General features: G+C 39.8%; 1 protein-coding gene across 6 annotated transcripts in view; it reads left to right on the top strand.

Moving 5' to 3' along the window:
* Positions 1-18,466, top strand: part of ARHGAP17 (Rho GTPase activating protein 17) — a 51,200-nt gene that overhangs the window by 17,923 nt on the left and 14,811 nt on the right. For all 6 annotated transcript variants that reach the window (XM_026085246.1, XM_026085229.1, XM_026085270.1 and 3 more), the window contains exons 2-10: positions 7,251-7,290; positions 11,385-11,489; positions 12,356-12,432; positions 13,555-13,666; positions 13,865-13,941; positions 14,752-14,863; positions 15,897-15,965; positions 16,128-16,209; positions 18,291-18,418. In XM_026085246.1, coding sequence (XP_025941031.1) covers positions 7,251-7,290; positions 11,385-11,489; positions 12,356-12,432; positions 13,555-13,666; positions 13,865-13,941; positions 14,752-14,863; positions 15,897-15,965; positions 16,128-16,209; positions 18,291-18,418 — 802 coding nt within the window. The remainder of the gene's footprint in view (positions 1-7,250; positions 7,291-11,384; positions 11,490-12,355; positions 12,433-13,554; positions 13,667-13,864; positions 13,942-14,751; positions 14,864-15,896; positions 15,966-16,127; positions 16,210-18,290; positions 18,419-18,466) is intronic.

Below are 18,466 nucleotides of genomic sequence, written 5' to 3' on the forward strand. Positions count from 1 at the left end.
TACAGATTAACTTCAAATTCAGAAGTCCTAACCAAGTCAATTGACTTCTTGCAAAGTAGGGAAGTGCACTATTTGCTGGTGTATTAATGGAAATTGGACAGCTATATGTTCTTATGAAAATACGGGGAATGGGAAGTTTGTATGTTACAACCTTTAAATTGTTTTAAAATCAAGTTTAGGTAACCAGCATTCAGGTAAATACGAATGGCTACTGGGGAGACTTTATCTTGTCATGTTCTTCCTAATTTGGAAAACAGAGTTCCTGGATCACCTTGATTTTTTTTTAAAGGACAATCATCAAAAATGGATAAAAATGAAGCAAAATACTGCCATAAACAATGATGTATTTCAATTTTGGATATGAATTGTAGCAATCATTTTATTAACTATATAGTGAGTGGCATTTAGGAGTGAGTGTTCCCGAGTATTGGTGCTATTTTTCTGCAACCTTCTTGAAAAGGAATCACTGAGTTTGGTCTTTTCTGGCTGTTTCAGCTCTCTTCCCTGGTCCAGATTTCTTTTTAATTTTAAAATGATTTGACATGTTTGATAATTAGGCTCCATAAAATTGGATTAGAAAATGTATGGTTCATACCACTTAAAGGAAGTCTGTTCCTGGAATTTAGCAGTGTTGAATGGGGAAAAATAATCTGGTAGTCTTGAAACATCTATAATCTAAGTTGTATTTTCTATAAAGTCTTTCTTAGTGAACGTTAAAAAAGCAAATCTTTTAGAAGGGAAACTGTCATCTAATTCTGGATTTTTTGTTTTGGAACAGAGCTGCTGATTCTTTCATTTTTCCTGGCAGCAAATGGTGTCTATTGTACTGTGGAAAGCAGGCAGGATGTGCTGTTAGTTCAGCTCTCTGCGAAGGTGCTGTGAAACGTTAACTCGCCAGCAAATGCTAATCTGGTTACTCCTAGTAACAAACAAATAGTTCGTTTAAGGAAAATCAAACAGCAGGGAAAACTAGCTTTAAGAGTCACTTGATTTTTTTTGTCTCATGTTTTGGGTGGATAACTCGTAGCCTCTGCTGTAATTTTTTGAGGATTTAAGAGCGCAGGCTTGTTCCACCATGAAACCGGCCCCACGCCCCTCAGCATCACCTATTACCCCTCCCTCGTGCGCCGTCCACGGCACATGAGTCAGGGTTTCTGTTTCCACTTTGACATTTGAACTGAGTCACTTGTTCTTCTGTGACTGTCCAAGTCTTCCTGGCCCTTGGTGTCAGGATTGCTCTCGTTTCTGCCTCGCTCCGGTGGTAAATTTCCACTTGTTCCCTAGCTTGCGACCTACTTTGGAGATGGTCCCCGTGGTCGGTGACGGTGCTGTGACGGTGGGCAGGTTGCTGTGAAGCCAGCGAGCTCAAATACAGCTTCGCTGAAGCTTCACTTTTTAACCCCCCAGCTCTGATTTAACAGATCTTTGTCTTACACGTGCTTATATAGTTTTTGTCCCCTTGAAAGGTAGAAAATTTTATCTCTGGAATTCAGTTTGTCAGCTGAGTTTCTTTAATTTCTGTGTTACAGAATCAGAAAGTGAAAAGCTGTCCTCGCTGAGTTTTTTGGCTGTCCTTGAACAATATGTGAAGGATTTGACACTCATCGGTTGAGCTGTGTTCAGAGAGCTTAAAGCTGTGCTTTGCTACCTGTTCCCCCCGCAGAACTGCGTCAGCAAAGTTATTTGTGTGAAGAGCAAGTCTGGGGAGCTGATTTGGCTGAAAAGGAACTGTTTTTGCCAGATTATTTTCAGTCAGATCAGTTTTCTGAGCTGTGAGCAGTGGGAGAGAGGGACAGGGAAGGGACGAAGAGCTGCTTTCATGGATGCAGCCATTGAAAAGGGCTCATCAAGCTGTGCGCTTCAGATGCTCGTGCTGGTGCAAAACGTGCTTGCTTGTTGTGGAAAAGTTCGAGCAGTATTTTTATGGAATTTGGTATCTGTACTGTTTTACCCTCATCATTGGTTAAGGTGGTGGTTATAGCTGTAACGAGTGATTGCTTTTAGTTTTGTTTTTAGAACCAGTCTTTTAGAGTGCATTGCTGCACTTCAACCAAAAGACTTGTAATCTTTGTACCAGCTGATTTGTAGAAAGATCTTGCCATAACAGGTATTAAGAGGTATCTTGCCAAGTGGTGTAGCGTAAAACTTTACCTTCAGTTCTCACAGTCCTTCCGTTCCCAGAGGACCAGCTCTCTTACTGCTTTCAGTGGACTGCTGCCAGGCTTGCAGCTATTTTATATTTAAAGCATGTGAACAGCTGAAGAGCCTGGGTATTTCTGCTGCGGTAACATGTAATGCTTGCAAAGAATCTCGTACGCCGAGGCCCTGCGTTCCCCAGGCTGCTGATCATCCTGTGGTCTTTGCTCGGTCTTACGTAACCGCTACCTTTGCTGCTGCATGTGCTGGGGAACTTCCTGAGCCGAGCGGGGCTGCGTCTCCCTGCTGCCGCCCGGGGTCCCGGGCTCCGGAAGCGCGCAGGGCAGCGCCAGTGCCGAACCGGGAATGGCTGGAGCCTCCTCGCACGCGGGGAGGGGCGAGGGAAGCGGAGCATGCTTTTTCAATTAGTAATGGTTTGGAGGAACACAGTTTTGCAATTGAGAGTTAACTGTTTTGACTGCGTTCAGTTTAACTACTGGGAATGTGGGACAGCCGTAGCTGCTGTCGTTCGGAAATCATGATCTTAGTCTGAGGTTGTCTGTGTTCATAATGTACTGTGGAGAAGTTTACAGCTTAGGGTTTTCAAACCGAAGGCTAGCTATTAAAACTGCTAGGTTTCTCTTTGTCCATAATAATTTTATAAAGCATCTGGGAACATTGCCTGCAACTAAATCATTCAGTTCTTAAATGGTTCTTAATTGCAGAAGACACTGTTTCTTCATCACTTCATGCTGTCTACTAGATAAGATAGGACCCAACAGTAAAAACGTGCTGTTATTCATATATTTTGAATATATATAAACTCCCTTAAGTTTAGATTTAAAACTCCACTGCTTGAGGAAGTCCGCTGTTCTGCCTGGTAGTTGCGAATGCTGTTCTGCCGCTAACGCTGAGCAGGGGTGGTCTTCATACGCCCGCCCTCGCGCTTCGGAGCTGCCCGCCCTGGGCGGCTGAGCTAGCAGGCAGGTTTTCAGACCATGTCTGGGCGCTAACGTGGGCCCAGCCCGCGCAGCAGAGCAAGATCTCTAGAGCAGAACAGTCGTGGAGGAGTTCATGTCCGCACGCGTATGAAGCGCGTTGCTTGGACTAGCCGTAGCTTGGTCCCGTGAGCTGGCTGCCCTTCGGTGCTTGGGGCATTTCTTCTAGTTTCATCCCAAAGGTGTCTAGCTTGTTTCTCAAGCCTGATTCATGAAGTGAAACAAAACAGGTAGTGGGGTGATCAGGAGGCTTGCTTAAAAGCCTGGAATAGCCACACACGTCGTTTCCAAAGGCAGGACTTCTGCTGAGGGCACGGTTTCACGGTACGGCTGAGCGGGGCCTGCTGGCACAGGGACGTCTCGCCTGCCYGGCTCCCTGCGCTCACCGGAGTGCTCGGCAGGTCACGCCGTAAGCTAATGCAGCGCGCTCTGCTCTGGGGTTTTGCTGTGCTACGTGCCGAATCAGTTTACTTGATCGGGCGAATGGCAGATACAGCGCGAAAGAACAGAGGGAGGAAGAAGGCATCTTTGCTTTGGCTCGAGATGAATTAACAGTCCCCTGCTGCCGTCTTCAGTGTTTATGGGGAAGAATTTGTTTTACATGTTGTTCTCTCAACACATCGACAGACGAGCTGTAAAAAGCAGTGATTCCAGTTAGATAAAAGCTTCCAGCAACTTCAGTGGAGCCTCTTGAAGCGGAGGACGGACAGGCCTCGTGCTCCAGGCAAGCCGCACAGGCTTTGCCGTGAGCGTGCTAGTGTTTCATTCCCCGAAAGCTGTCTGATCCCCACTGTTTGGGTATGTACTACAGGTGTATAGTCTTATATATGTGTGTATATCTGTAAGCCTGGTAGTCCTGATATAAAAAGCATGCACTCTAATTTCCTTTCTAGGCGACTGCATCTAAGGCAGCATAAACTTATTTCAGACTATTTATGATGACTCTTGGCACTTGAAAATAAAGTACTGAAGTAGAATACTTCAAAAATAAATTTATCCATATGAACAGTGTAAGCAACTTGCAGTCCTCATCTTATATTTGCATCTGTTTTAAACTCATTTTTAATGTTTCAGTTTAAGATAAATTGCATTCTTGTGCACGATGATAGGTGAAAGTTGAGTAGTCCAGTACTTCAGAGATTGCTGTTTTCCTCTTTCAACATTCAGTTATTTTGTATAGAAATTGCTAATTCTCAGATTAGCTGACAGAAGAACTTCCTGTCCCATGCGGCTGCTGTTGGATGCTAAATTTAAGCTGAAGCTAGTAGTACCTGATGTTCAGAGGGAGCTACAGAGACCATTGGTCACGTCTTCCCCTGCGACAGCTCGGTAGCGAGATACAGGATGTGCTGCTGTCCCCAGGTTGCGTTTTCTGCTTCATGGCTGTGGTCACTGCAAAGCGACGTTGTTCAGTGGCTCGCTCTCGGCTTCCTCATTAAAGGTGGAATGTGGGCCTGCAGGAAGGGCGAGGTCTTCCCTCCCCGCGCTTCCAAAACTCGCGCAGTCATCAGTGTCTGTCTGCAGAGCAGTCTTGGCTTGGGGACTCTGTCCCGCTTCTCCCAATATGATGGGTAAAAGCAGTCCCCGGCTTCCTGCTAGCAGGCCGGCTAAGGGCCTCTCCTAAACTGCCGTGCTAATCTTTCGTTAAGCGTGTGGATGTTTTTAGCTAGAAATTCTTAACGCTGTTGGAAGTAAATGTTAATTATTCTTAAATATCAAAACTAGAACGCTTCTAATACTTATCTTATTTATACATGGTTGCATTTGCTGGTGTAAGAAGCTTGCGTTTTTGCAAGAGATACCCTGAAATGCATTGGTCAGCAAGTGCGTGGCAGGCAAACGCAGCCGGTCGGCCCGCTTCCTTTTCGGTGGGGAACTCCCTGAGCTTCTGTCGGTCCTAGCACTGGATCCTGTGCCGTCTCGGCCAGGACAGGGTTCTGCCTGATACGTGTTTGAAGATAGGCTGCAACTGATGCCTTTTTACATGCATTGAGCCATCTTTTACCAAGCTGCTTATCTTAAATACCAAGTCAGTCTAAGATAAGTCTAGGTTAGGTACAAAACTAAAATGGTGTGCCACTTGCTGACATCTTACAGAGTTGGTGGCGTACACATTTTTTAACAGTAGATAAAAGTCTAACTTAATGAAAGCTGATAATGAAAAGCATCTGTTTGCCTGTGGAAAACAGGACTGAGAAGAGAACAGTGTTAGCAGTGATAAATCCAGCCTACTTCATCGAGCCTTTTTCTTGAAAGATGTGTGCAGTGTCAAATTCAGTTTTGGCAATAGAGATGGCTCATCTCTTAGGGAGTCTGTTAAAGGACAGAAAAAATCAGCTGCTTCAGAACTTTCTTATTTGTAAAGCAAACATCAGGCACAGCACTTTGTTCCCACTGAAACATTTAGTATCTCTGTATGCTTGCATCAAATCAGTTAGCTGATGTAAGTAGTTGCTATTTAAGGTCGGTTTGTATTTAAAATCAACACACTTAAAATCTGTTTTAAGATGTGCTGCTATAGCTAGAGTATTCTTACCCTGTGGTTCTGTGTAATCTCCAGTGGGATTTTGCGTGTATGCTAAACTGAAAAGTCCAAAAACCTCAAATAATTGCTTTCTAACAGGACGTAGTTTTGATCGGGCATGGTCCTTCTGTTCTGTGTTTGTGGAAGAGAAGTTTATTAATCTTGTATGAGATTTTCCTAAAATAAATATTGTTATTCTTGCGCTTTATGTTGCTATCAAAATATCTAAGTGGCTTTTGTCTTACTCTTGTTGGGGTTTTGAGCATTACTGTGTTTCAGTATTTAATTATTAAGCACTTTATGGATCACTCATTGTCCAAGCAGGTGATGTGCCACGAAATTGAAGTCAAATATCTTTTTAAAAAAAAAAAAAGAAAAGAAAAAAGGAAAAAAAAGAAAAAAAGGATGAATCTTATCTTTAGAGGCATTCTGTGTATTCAACCGATGAAGTACATCAATAAAATGAACTTTTTGCATGTGACCAGCCTTCCAGTAGCTTATTAAACAGACTTTAGGATCAGAGGGAAGTCAATGTATTGGATAAGAAACCATGACAGAGAGGGAGTCACCTTTTCAGAATAGGAAACTTGAATATTGGTGTCCTTCAAAGCTATATATAGCAATACACATGTAGTAAAAGTGAACAGCCATGTATAAAAGATCAGGGATGAAATAAACTTATTTTTGCTAGATCTACAAGCTAGAGAAAGATAGGAGAAAGCAGTATAACAGGAAATGAGAATCAATACTAAACAAATCTGGTTCAACATTAAACAATTCAAAGTGTATGTATAAACTGGGATTGGAAAAAGATGTGGAACAGCTTAAAGGCTTGGGTATATATGTAACAATTGTTAATATTTTGGCTGGGAGTATGTGTAAGCATTCAGGTATTTTTTTCTATTGAGAGTAGACCTTTATCTGGAATATTATTAATTTCTGATGATCTTTATTAATAATAATGCTAAATCAATAGAAAAGATCTAGGAAAATCAGCAATATCAGGTAAGAGGAGACTCCTGATGAAGGATGTGCCCAAGGAAGATCATGGGAAGGTGGTAGGGCTGCCTTTTCCACTGACTGTTGCTGATTCACAAAGCTCTGCAGTGGTGAAATACAGAAGGGTAAATTTGGCTGTCCTGCTTTTCTCATAATTTATATTCCTTTACGTTCAGATGTGTTGATTATGTTACTTGATTAACAGCGTGGAGTTGAATTCAGATTACTTTAATGCATGTTTTTATTCAGGCGATGTTATTCAGGATTCCCGCTGGTTTTTATCAAGCTGCGCGCAGTCTGAAATACCTCTTGAGCCTGTGACGAGCTCGGTGCGGTGGATGAGCGTTGGGGAACTCTCGGTCTGTGCAGCTCTCCCTGCCTCCGTGTGCTGCACGAGCGAGGGGTTTATTCCTTGGCAGTGGCCAGGAACCAGTGCTGTGTACCCCACTGTGAACATGGTGTTGATTGCTGTGGTACTTTTATTAAAAAATGTTCAATTTATTATAATCCCACTGTGACCATTGTTGCAATCTTTGACCTTGAACATGTTCGTTAGTTTGACTTTTTTTTTTTTTTTTTTAATCCCCCTTTAGGGCAGAGAAAACTGAGGTACTGAGTGAAGATCTGTTGCAGGTATTGTAACTCAGTTAATATGTATTTTTTAAATGTTCTTTAAAAAGTTTGAGCCTTCTGAGTTTTGTGGAGTACCTATTGCGGGGAAAACAATTGCCCTCAATAGGGATGAAAACAAAAATATCTTTGGCTCTGACTTCTCTGCATGCGGGAAAAACTATGATATAGTTTGAAAAGCTAAAGTACTTCTATTTCTAAAATCCTGTGGTATGGCTTGTTAAAGTGTAGGATAAAGCTTTTTGCTTTTAATTAACTGATCTAGCTTGTTAAACTTAAGAACCATTAGCACTAACAACTTGCCAGTCTTTCTGGCAGATTGAGTTGGGAAGAAGTTTTGGTTAGGCACAGCTGGTGTCTGTCTTATTTCATTATTCTTCTTTAGGAAGAGCTCAACTTACTTCAGCCTTAAGAGAAGCGGCAGAGAATGTGCCAATTGCTTGCAAATAGATACTGTCATAATTTCTTCTAAAAGTCTGTAATTTTTCTGAATACACATAATGCTTCTTGTTTAGTTTACAGTAATTATTCTCAAATTTATTATGTATTTTTAAAAATATACCATCTAATCAAAGATTACATTTGCAGTGGAATATTAGTTGCAACTATTAGATTAACTAGGTTGACTGATCACATGAAACAAATTTGATTACAAACTTATTCTTCTATACTGGTTTCTTCCTCTGGTTATTTTGATGGCAGAATGTAAGTTGGCAAGGAGAGTCAGATACACTGGCTCGTCCGTGGAACTTCAAATGTAATGGTTATTTCAAATTGGTTGCGAAGCATCTTAGTATGCTTAAGTTTGAGACCTGGCTGTGAAATATGGAGACCAAATATGAAAAAATGGAGGCAGCTACTTTTATTACAATTTTCTCCAGCTGATCAGATTGAAGTAGAAGGGGGAGAGAATGTACCAGGCTTAAAACTTGGTTTTAGTGAGAATACATGAGATGATCTTGAATAATAGTTAAATGAGCAGAATAGAAACAGTTTAGCCTTCTGTCCAGGGAGCGGCTTTACTTGACACATATTCTAACAATTTGGCAGTGTGATTGCTAATTTCTAAAGAGGAGCTTACGGTTAAGTGGCATGAAGGATGTTAAAACACCTTGATAGCCTTTAAGGGCCCATATGTTTTCTTGCTTAGCTGCAGAATAGTAACAAGAAGTGAAAGCCAAAAGCTCTGCTGCTTGTTGCCAAAAAAATTTTGCAAGCAAGGCTTTCCCAGGCACAGAACAGCCTGGCTACACCCAAATGGAAGAATTTACTCACTTGTTTGTTTGTTCTTGGGGGCTTGTGGAGGGGAGGGAAGTTCTTATCTAACTAAATTGCTTAAAAGCTTGGTACTGTTCATTTTATAAACATGTTTTCAACAGTGTTCCTTTCTATGTTTAGCTTGAGCTTTGACATAGGATTGCAGTAGCTTTTTCTGTTTTGTGAAGCGTAATATTCCATTTCAAGTATCTCTGGTAAGTGTGTTCCTGTCTAAAGAGGAGGAATATACTTCAGCAGTACTGGAAAGGCATCTACAATAAACCCAGGTTCTGGAATGCGCTTATAGTGTATAATAAACTAGTTGTATAATGTTTTGTGCACTGAAGACATCCTGTGGGTACAGACAGTTTGGCCTCTAGGTCACATTTTCAGTTTAAAGATAGCTTAATGGAGATTAATGTCCTTCATGGTTTTCCTGATGTCTTTGAGCTAAAGAGTCGATTGGGGGAAAAAGTATGTTACCATGAAGTTTTGGAGTAGTGTTTCTCCTGTCAAACTCATGCCCCTTGTGTTTGGCATTCAGACCCTCTGGAAAAAGGCTGTCAGGAATATATCCGCTCCAGGGCCTTTCTAGGGAACAGAAGCCATCATGCATGGCTGACAACGCTGCATTGGTACACTGGGGTCTGTGAGATGGTTCAGTTAACTGGATGTTGCCATGTTTCATCTGTGGATAAAAACCTATGCTCAGTATTTTAAGTCTAAACTATATGACCTTGCAAAGGTAAATGTTTTCATAAATAGGGGATGGTTTAGAATGTGTTGGTCATCTTAGCACAACAGAAACTCAGCTGCAACACTAGACGTAAAACAGTACCTTCTTGTTCCTGTGTCTTCATGCAGACTTTTTAAAGTGGACTTAATTTTGAGATTGTTACTATGTGCTCAGTAAGAAAAAAACCAGTGCAGTTCTCTGCACCTTAATCTACCATAATACTTTTTACCAAGCTTTTTGAGCAGCTGCCTTTGGGTTACTCTTATGGCCATCAAAAGCTTTTCATCCCTGTAGTGTCTCATGTAGCCAGTGAGACTTCAGTCCTCCTACACTGGTCCTCCTCCTCCTCACCAGCCCTCCTACACTGATTCTTTTCTACCATCACTTCAGACTTAAAAGGTGCTGCCCTAAAGTCCAGCAGACAATAAGCCTGGCTTCTGGAGCTTCTCCAATCTAGAACTTACCAAAACAGCTGCTTCCCTTTTCTGAAATTTCAGGAAATAAGGGAGCCCTGTCCTGCGTTTGCTTGTGTGTTCCAGGATGGGCTTCCCACGTCGAACAGAAGTGATTCTGTGCTGTTCCTCACCAAGTTCCTTCTCTGCTTCTACATCTCTTAGTTGGCAATCGTTTTCCTCACAACTTTTCTCAGTCTGCATCTCTGTTTTTTTACTAGCTGTGTTTTTTACTAGCTGCTTTTGTTAGGACCTAATTACATCCCTCCAACTGTAGCCACTTTAGGAGGACACTGAAAGGGGTGTCCATATTCTATCACAGCAAGCAGTATCCATAAATACCAAATAAACCTTTTGGGAGGAAAAACAAGTCACTCTAGTCTGGATGCATAACGTTCTAGGAGAATTTGCAGTATTTCTGTGTTCATTAGAACATAGCAATTTGCTGCTTGTGGAAGAGCCAACTGATTGTATACTTCCTGTTTTAAAACCAGTTAGTGTGCACTTAGGAGAACTAACGCAATGCGTAATAATTTAGCTAGCACTAAAATTACTTCTGTATGTCAGAGCTGATCTGTATTTATGTATAGATATGAAACCTGGGGAGAATTATTGCCCTCCTGAAAATGTAACAGAAGAGATTTTAGAGCTGTACTGAAAACTTGAGTTTGTTCAGACTATTTTTACAGATAAAAACTACGTGGGGAGGTTTTTTTGCTTTTTAAATATAAGCCATTCCAAAGGGCCTCCTTTTAATCATGGTGAGTCATCAAAATGCAGATAAACTGCATTCCTTTGGCACTGTGCATAGCAAGCTCAGTGCCATAAGCAGTTCTATCCCAGTGCTTGTGCACTTGGAGGCTTTCAGTTGTTTGCTTTTGGTGTGTTTTTTGAAATAAAATAGTCAGTTCCTTACATAGAATCCTTTAAAAGAGCAGTTTATTAATATATATCTCTGTCACATTCACATTGCATATAGCAAGTCATGTTTCAAATATGCTATGGTAAACTGAACTCCTGTTTGTGCATTGATATCTGCTATTTCTTTTTTCCTTCCTCATCCCTTTTGAATCCCATTAGTTTCTCCCTGAAGATATTGGAACATGTAGGAACTTTCTCCTTGCATTTAATAGCCAGAAAAGAAAACCTTATAGCAGACTTGAAATATTTAGGTTTGGGCTGACATAAGGAACTAGTCACATGTATCTTAGCCTTCTACTTTACAATATTACAGTGAAAGAATATTAGAGTTTTTTCAGAATTTTCTCCACGGATTAGTGTCTTCGATACCTGCATGTTCTGTTCATCACAGACTCCAGATGACAAGTGTCAAACTGATTCTCTCCTGCTATGACAAAGAGCAGGGGGAGAATTTTCTCCCTTTACCCTTCTCTAGTCTTGTGGACATTGCAAGCTCCAACTGAATAACCATGCCCCTGAGAACAAAAGCAATTTAAGTCTCTTTCCAAATGTGTTTGCTGCCAGGCACTTTTGCTAAGTGTCTGAACGCCTCGTAAGCTGTAGAACTTGAAAATATGCAAGCCAAGACCAAATGTGATATAGAAGGAAGATTTTCTGCTGAGGCCAAGAAAATAACTTCTGTTTTTTGTTTCGTTTTTCTTTTCCCCCCTCTTCCCCCTCCCACAAACTAGATTGAGAGACGCCTTGACACAGTGAGATCTGTTTGTCATATTTCACAGAAGCGATTAATTGCGTGTTTTCAGGGCCAACATGGTACAGATGCTGATAAGAGACATGTAAGTACTACTGCTCTGTGGCTTGTCTTCTGAGACTAGTCTGAATCCTGTCTGGTCTTTTGCATCCTGATCAGCCGCTATGCCTCATATTGTCCAAGAAAATAAAACTCTGTAGAGTCATCTCATATGTCAAGTTATTTGGTAAAATGCTATTTGTGATACACCATCCAGATCTAATAACTTGAGCTTGGAGTACCTCTGTGCTGTCGAGACACTTGCTCATTTGTGCAATGTGCTGAGTGCTTGCAGCTTTCATAAGACCTGACTAAGAAAAGAAGATACTCTAGAACTCGATCAGGTTTCTTATGTTTAGAATTACCTATGTGCACTGATGGCTAAAATTAAGCCATCTGTTTCTATATGTGTGATTGATTTCTGACCCTTAAGTTTCTTTAGGAAAAGCACAGGAAAGGCTTTTAAGAAATGTTAAAACCAGAAATGATTAATGTTCAAGCTTTCTCCTTTTAATGAAAAATAGTCCTTCTGAAAATACAGGGACAGAGAATTAACCTCTGCAGGGAGGTGAATGACAAGCTACTTAAATTTCAAGTGAAAGCTATTTAGCTGTTTTTGACTTAAAGCAGTTTACATTTTGAGCCAGTCATTCCAGCTAAGACTAAGTGAGAAGAAAGTGCTTTTTATAAGTATCTGAGAACAAGAGTCTTGAGAGCTACTATTCAAAGATGTGCACTTAAATAGGCTTGAAACTTCTTCTGACTTGGCATTTTCTTAAAGTCAAAGAATGAATTGGATATGTATATAATAGAAACTATATGAAGAAGAGAAAATTTTAGGGGATGTATTTGGAAAGCTGGAGAGAATAAGTAGCACTAAGTAAAATATGCACTTTTCTTTCTGTTCCATAGAAAAAGCTTCCTCTAACAGCTCTTGCTCAAAATATGCAAGAAGGATCTGTCCAGCTAAGTGATGAAACTCTGTTGGGGTAAGTGTCTGGCTTTTTATTTTTATTTATTATTATTATTATTTTTAATATAAGTCGCAGTCTGCCATTTTATTGTCTGCAGAGCTATAGAGACTTTGGCTACAAAAAGGCAGCTTTCCCCCCAGTGAAACTAATATTTCTAGGCTCCTTCCCTAATCCATAGGGAGAAAAAGTGAGCAAACATTCCTTCTTGAGTGATCCTGGACAAGTTTTAAAATTGCTCTGAATTGCATTACAGAGGATTCTGACACTCTCCACTGTTCATGAAGAACCTAAATTATCTATCATAAAAGCCTTTGAAAACGTCTTCTCTTCTTGTAGATTAGTAAAATGCTTGTTAACTCCCTTTAAAATTTAAAATATAAATACTGCATTCTGCAGGTTTGCGTTAATGGCTTCTGGCTTAAGATAATGCTAATTGCCGTGTCCTGGCAAAGTGCAGGTTTCCAACTTTCATGGAAGCGTTTGAAACAAATTGACATCACTGTGCTAAATTCATAGAGCAAATGTGTTTCCATGTGGCTGATGGACATACTAATGGAGGCAGTGGAGAATGTCCTAAAAACCTGTGTTTGCATATTTGTGAGCTGTTGCAGGAATTTTAAATAAGGATGAAAATCCTAAAGTAAATAAGGTTTATCTTTAGAACAAACTTAAAACAAAGGTCAGATCAAGAATTTGGAACCTGAGACTGCATATGTGATTTCTTAGCTTTGTGGTGTTAAGAGATTTTTTCGAGTTAAAGGTACTTAAGAGAAAATTAAATACTACATTGGTCAATTTTCCTGCATCTGGTAAAATGGAAGAATGGGCTTTGAAATAAATTCTAACTTCCCCAGTCTTGGGGCCCGTATAAGAAGAAGATTTAAAGCCACCAAAAATATTTAAATAGTTATCATAGGATCATTTTAAGACAAAGGTTTAGTAACTCTCCTCAGCTGTCCTAAATTTGCCAATGACAGCGTAAAGGCATCTTGCTTTTATGCCATCAAATAACACCTTGCTTTATCTGACACAAAGTTCCAAAAGGGTAGCAGAGGGTACAGGCCACAATTATTTTTGAATCTTTCTTCCTTAGTCGATAATAACTCATGTTACAACAACTTCCTATAATTCTTAAAGGAAAATGCTAGATACATGTGGTGAAGCAGAGAATAAACTGGCAATGGAACTCTCTCAGCATGAAGTACAAATCGAAAAAGAAATTTTAGATCCACTGAATCAACTGACAGAGGTAAGTCACTTCCCCCGACTGAACAAATAAGTTTGGATTTATGTATAAACTGAGCAAAAAGGTTTATCTCAATGTTAATAATAAAACAGTTTTAAGTAGTCATGCATTAATGCTGAAAAATGAGTCTGAAATCTACAAAATTTAGTAGTCACAGTACACAGTTTAAAAATAAATACAAGCCTTGATTTCTGGTTTTAGTCGGAGATCCCTAACATTCAGAAGCAGAGGAAACAACTTGCAAAGTTGGTGTTGGACTGGGATTCGGCAAGAGCAAGGTAAGAATTTAATTTTAATGCTAGGTTGTTCTCTAATCATGTTAACTTCTTGTTGGCATCTCATGGTGTCTGATCCGATACTGGTATTTGCTGCTGAAATGCTGCTGTACATCTGTTAATACTTGCAAAAAAAGACAAACTTACATTTGAGTTATTCAGAAAAGGACTTATGACTTCTGGATCCAAGTGGAATCAAGATCTTGGAGCTCTTTCATGCCTATGTATATTTGGAAAAATGCTGAAGATTCATCTCTTTTAGTTAACGTACATTGTCAGCTTAAGTAAAAATTGGCATCTGGAAAAGCATTATGCTGCACAGCACTGGAAAGCAGCCCTCTGGGCTTGGTTTATCAAGGCTACCCAGCTTCTTTGCAACTGCTTAGCGTAGGCTTTTTTATGCTTCCCTTAGGTTCATGGAATCAGGATGCCATTAAACTTTTAAATAAAATAAGATTGAAACTATTTTCTGCTTCAACATACTGTGGGTACAAAACTGGACTTAAACTGTCATGGCAAATTATGTAGTACTTGCTGGGACTGGTCATCCTAAAATATCTTAACGCCCATGTTGTAGGTTGTAGAGGCTGCAGGATTTCTTGTGGATTTTTATAGTTGTTTGATTATTTGTGAATTATGCCAGCTATATCGTAAATGGCAGTTTGAACACTCCACAAAGTTCCGTTGGGGAAAACTTCTGAAACTGTTGGGTTTGTTTCTTATCAAAAGAAACCAATTTTAGAAGGGACCCATAAATGCAGTTTCTTCTGTAATTATAGGTTTCAGTGAATGACTGAAGCCTTCCTTCCACAGGTATAACCAAGCCCACAAGACTTCAGGAACAAATTTTCAAGTACATCCTTCAAAAATAGAATCTCTTAAGGAAGAGATGGATGAAGCTGGAAATAAAGTAGAACAATGCAAGGTAGGAAATGAGTCCTGTCCTTTACATGCCTCTCGCTAGCAACTGTAGCAATCGTCATATGGCTGCTTCTGTAAACCTTGCTTGTGGAACTGGCTATTTGATTACTGTACTTGCAAACTAAGTGGTTGTTAGCAAAATGTATGTCTTGGAGGTATAGTTAGTGCTAGCTGAATTTTGTCCGAATTGCTTTAACTTAATGAGAAACTTTGTTTTTTGAAGATAGGCATGTTACATTATTTGCTGTTTTAGTCTGAAACAATTAGAGAGAACCATGTCTTAGCCTTGACTCAGATGGTCAGGGTGTCAGGCCGCTGAGTAGCCATAAAGTGAGAGCTGCCTGGATGAATTTCAAGCTGCTGACATACAAGGAACATTCTGAGTATTATAGCTTGGAGCAGTTCATTTGCAATTTCACTTCTCAATTGTCAAATAGTACATTTTACTACAGTTGTGCTGAGCCCCAAAAACCTTTTAGTAGTATTTGTCTTTGCATACAAAGATCGGCTATAAATAATACATTGCCATACGATCCAATTGCTAACTTTATTGGGCAACTTCTTTGATATATAAACAAAGTTAAGCAAAATTCATTCAAAATGCCTGAAAGAAAACAAATGACACTGTTTAAAAGGATGCTGCTAACTATTCAAAAATGAACTGCACTCTATTACCTAGATGATGTACCTTGACTGTAACTTCACAGTGCACATACCTTCTCTGCAAGTAGTAGAAAATAGATTCTGTGTTAGATATAGGCACCTAAATAGGTTAGGTGTTCTTAGCCTTTTCTGCTTTCAACCCTACCATGAATGAAGAGGTGCAGCTGCCACTAGTTCATCCCATAAGCCTATCGGGAGTCTACCACTGAGCGTGTATAGAGTGGGTGGATTACTGGCTTTCTGTGCTGCCGGAGTCAGTAGTTCAAACTTACTGCGCGCAAAGTAAATGTACTTGGTTCTCTCTTTGCATGTAACCTGTAAATTTGATTTACAGTTTTGCATTCCTCCCTCCCCTTTTTTTTCTTTCTTCAAAGGATCAACTAGCAGCGGACATGTATAACTTTGTGTCCAAAGAAGGGGAATACGCTAAATTCTTTGTTATGGTGAGTATTCTTTTTCAATATCACTTTGATTACAGCACTTCTGTGTGTAGATACTCGATTCTCAAAGATTACATTTCATGTACTAAACCTTCTAGTATTGTATTATATGCTCATCAGAAGCTAATGCTGTTTTTGTTTTTAAAATGTGGCTTCTGTTCTCAGTTATTAGAAGCACAAGCAGATTACCATAGAAAAGCATTAGCAGTCTTAGAAAAGGTCCTCCCCGAAATTCAAGCCCATCAAGGTAAAGTAACCTGTGCTCTGGCTGATGCTTCTCCTTGCCTGTGCCACCTATGCACAATGTTCTCCTTTATCTCAATTCTTTGCATGCAGACTTATTTATTAAGGCCATTTTGATCTACTTAACAATTTTACATTCACAAGCATAATTTCCATCTTTGCTGCATTTTCTGGAATTCTCCAGTCATATTTTAACACACTAATACAATATTAAGGATCTGTCTGATACAGGAGGGTAAAGGAAGGATTTTTGTTTGTTGCACTCATGCGTTCTTTCTTTCCTTGATATCATGTGACCTTTTGCTAATTCATTCCTGGCTCTTTTGGCCAGCAAAAATTTCATTGTGAATTAGGAATTGTAAGGTCCTTGTTTCTTAAATGATTACTAGGGGATTATCAGAAAAACTCCCCAGATTCTATGGAGCTGACTTCTTTCCTGCCTCTATACCATCCCTTTTCCACGTGTGCACATTGCACTGCAGTTGGCTGATTGAGTGTTCAGATTGCTGTGCTAGATACCAGTTAAGCAAAGAAGTGAACGAGACAGCTTCATCCCTTCTCTATGCTACTAAGCTCTTCATTGTCAGCACAAGTTTAGGTGTATCAGCTACTTGGTTTGAAGATGCGCTGTGAGCTGTTGAGTATGCTACCTAAATACTGACTGTACTGTCTCTTAATCTGTTTGCTTTGAACAAGAAGTTTGAACAGAGTCTGAGAAAAGTATATTTTGAGCTGAACAAGACTCTAAAGTATCTTGAGTTGTGGACCACATGCAAGTTGTAAAAACTGAACCACTAAACTGAAGATATTGAGACATATGAGAGTATTGATGAAAGATAGTATTGAATATCTGTACTCTATAGATCTGACGGGAGGCAAGCTAATGCAAACAAATGATGCTTACCCAGCGTCAGAGGTGCTTTATGACTGTCTGGTAGGTTATCTGTTTACAGGATATAGAGCCGACTGCTTGAGATTTTCTTTATTTCTTAGTTACTTTGCACAAAACTTTTCATATTGTGAGTGCTTCAGAAGAGGTTATCGTTTTGAAAAGGCATGCTAGGAGGCAGTGTGGCCCAGAGTCGAAGAGCAGGACATGACTTCAGTTACGCAAATTACTGCGTCTTTGAACAAATTACTATGCTCTCTCTTCCTAATGTTTGCTGTAACTTGCCCAGCTGGGGAAAGTGATGTGCTCCTCATGATGTGTTACTGAATGTTTTAGAGCTACATGAGGGATACAGTTGATGTGTTTCTGCAAACACAAAGAATAAATTAAATCCTTTGCAGAAACATCACATCTTCAGAGGAGTCTTACAAAGTTCTTTGACTGTCTTAACCTTTTTTCCCCATGGAAGAAATAATGGATGTGAACTAACAGTTGTTAACCTTTTTATATTTGCATTTTTCAATTAAAATAGCAGAAAAATATGGGGGGAAAATAACTCGTAGGAAACRGGGAATGTACATACCATCTGGAAAAACAACTATGCCAATTTTGGCTTTCAAAGCTAAGCCACAATCAAGAGAAATTAAGTGAATTGGAAAATTTGTGGAATTGTTACAGTGATGGGCTGTTAACATAGCAATTCTCATGTAAGACATTGGGATTCTTTAAATAAGCAGTAAACTTTGTGTTAACTTAATAGTTCAGTATATATCTGTGCTGAATACAGTTAAAACTTTAAGAACGGCCCAAGTCATGCAATCTGGGCAAAACTTTCTCAAAGGCGATTGCAAAGCTAAGCCTTCTGGAGTCTCGACAAAGCAGAATTAGTGTAATTTACAACCGTGTGACCACGTTGTTGCCGAGTCCTGGTGGGACATGCACCTTCCAGTTATACAGAGGATATGTGTGATGTGCTATCCAGAAAGAGGCAGAAGTATTTTTACTTGAGAATACCTGCAGGCTCATTTTTCTCTTTACTCATGATATGAGGGATTTTACCAATCAGGGCTCTAAACTTCTATTGCGTTCTTAAAATTCCTTTGCTGTACTAGAGGCTTTCTTCTTTTCTTATGTGGAACATAATTCAAGTTATTCTGTTAGATATATTGCTCAGTGTTTTGATACTCTCCAACTAGACAAATGGACTGAAAAACCAGCTTTTGGAACGCCTTTAGAAGAGCATCTCAAACGCAGTGGTCGTGAAATTGCAGTCCCTATTGAAGCCTGTGTAATGATGCTTTTGGAAACAGGAATGAGAGAGGAGGTAGGCCACACCATTTCATGCCCTATGAATGAAGGGGAAAAAGGAGCT

The sequence above is a fragment of the Apteryx rowi genome, unplaced genomic scaffold (assembly GCF_003343035.1).
Source record: "Apteryx rowi isolate R43461 unplaced genomic scaffold, aptRow1 scaffold_119, whole genome shotgun sequence".
Classification (NCBI taxonomy): Eukaryota; Metazoa; Chordata; class Aves; order Apterygiformes; family Apterygidae; genus Apteryx; species Apteryx rowi.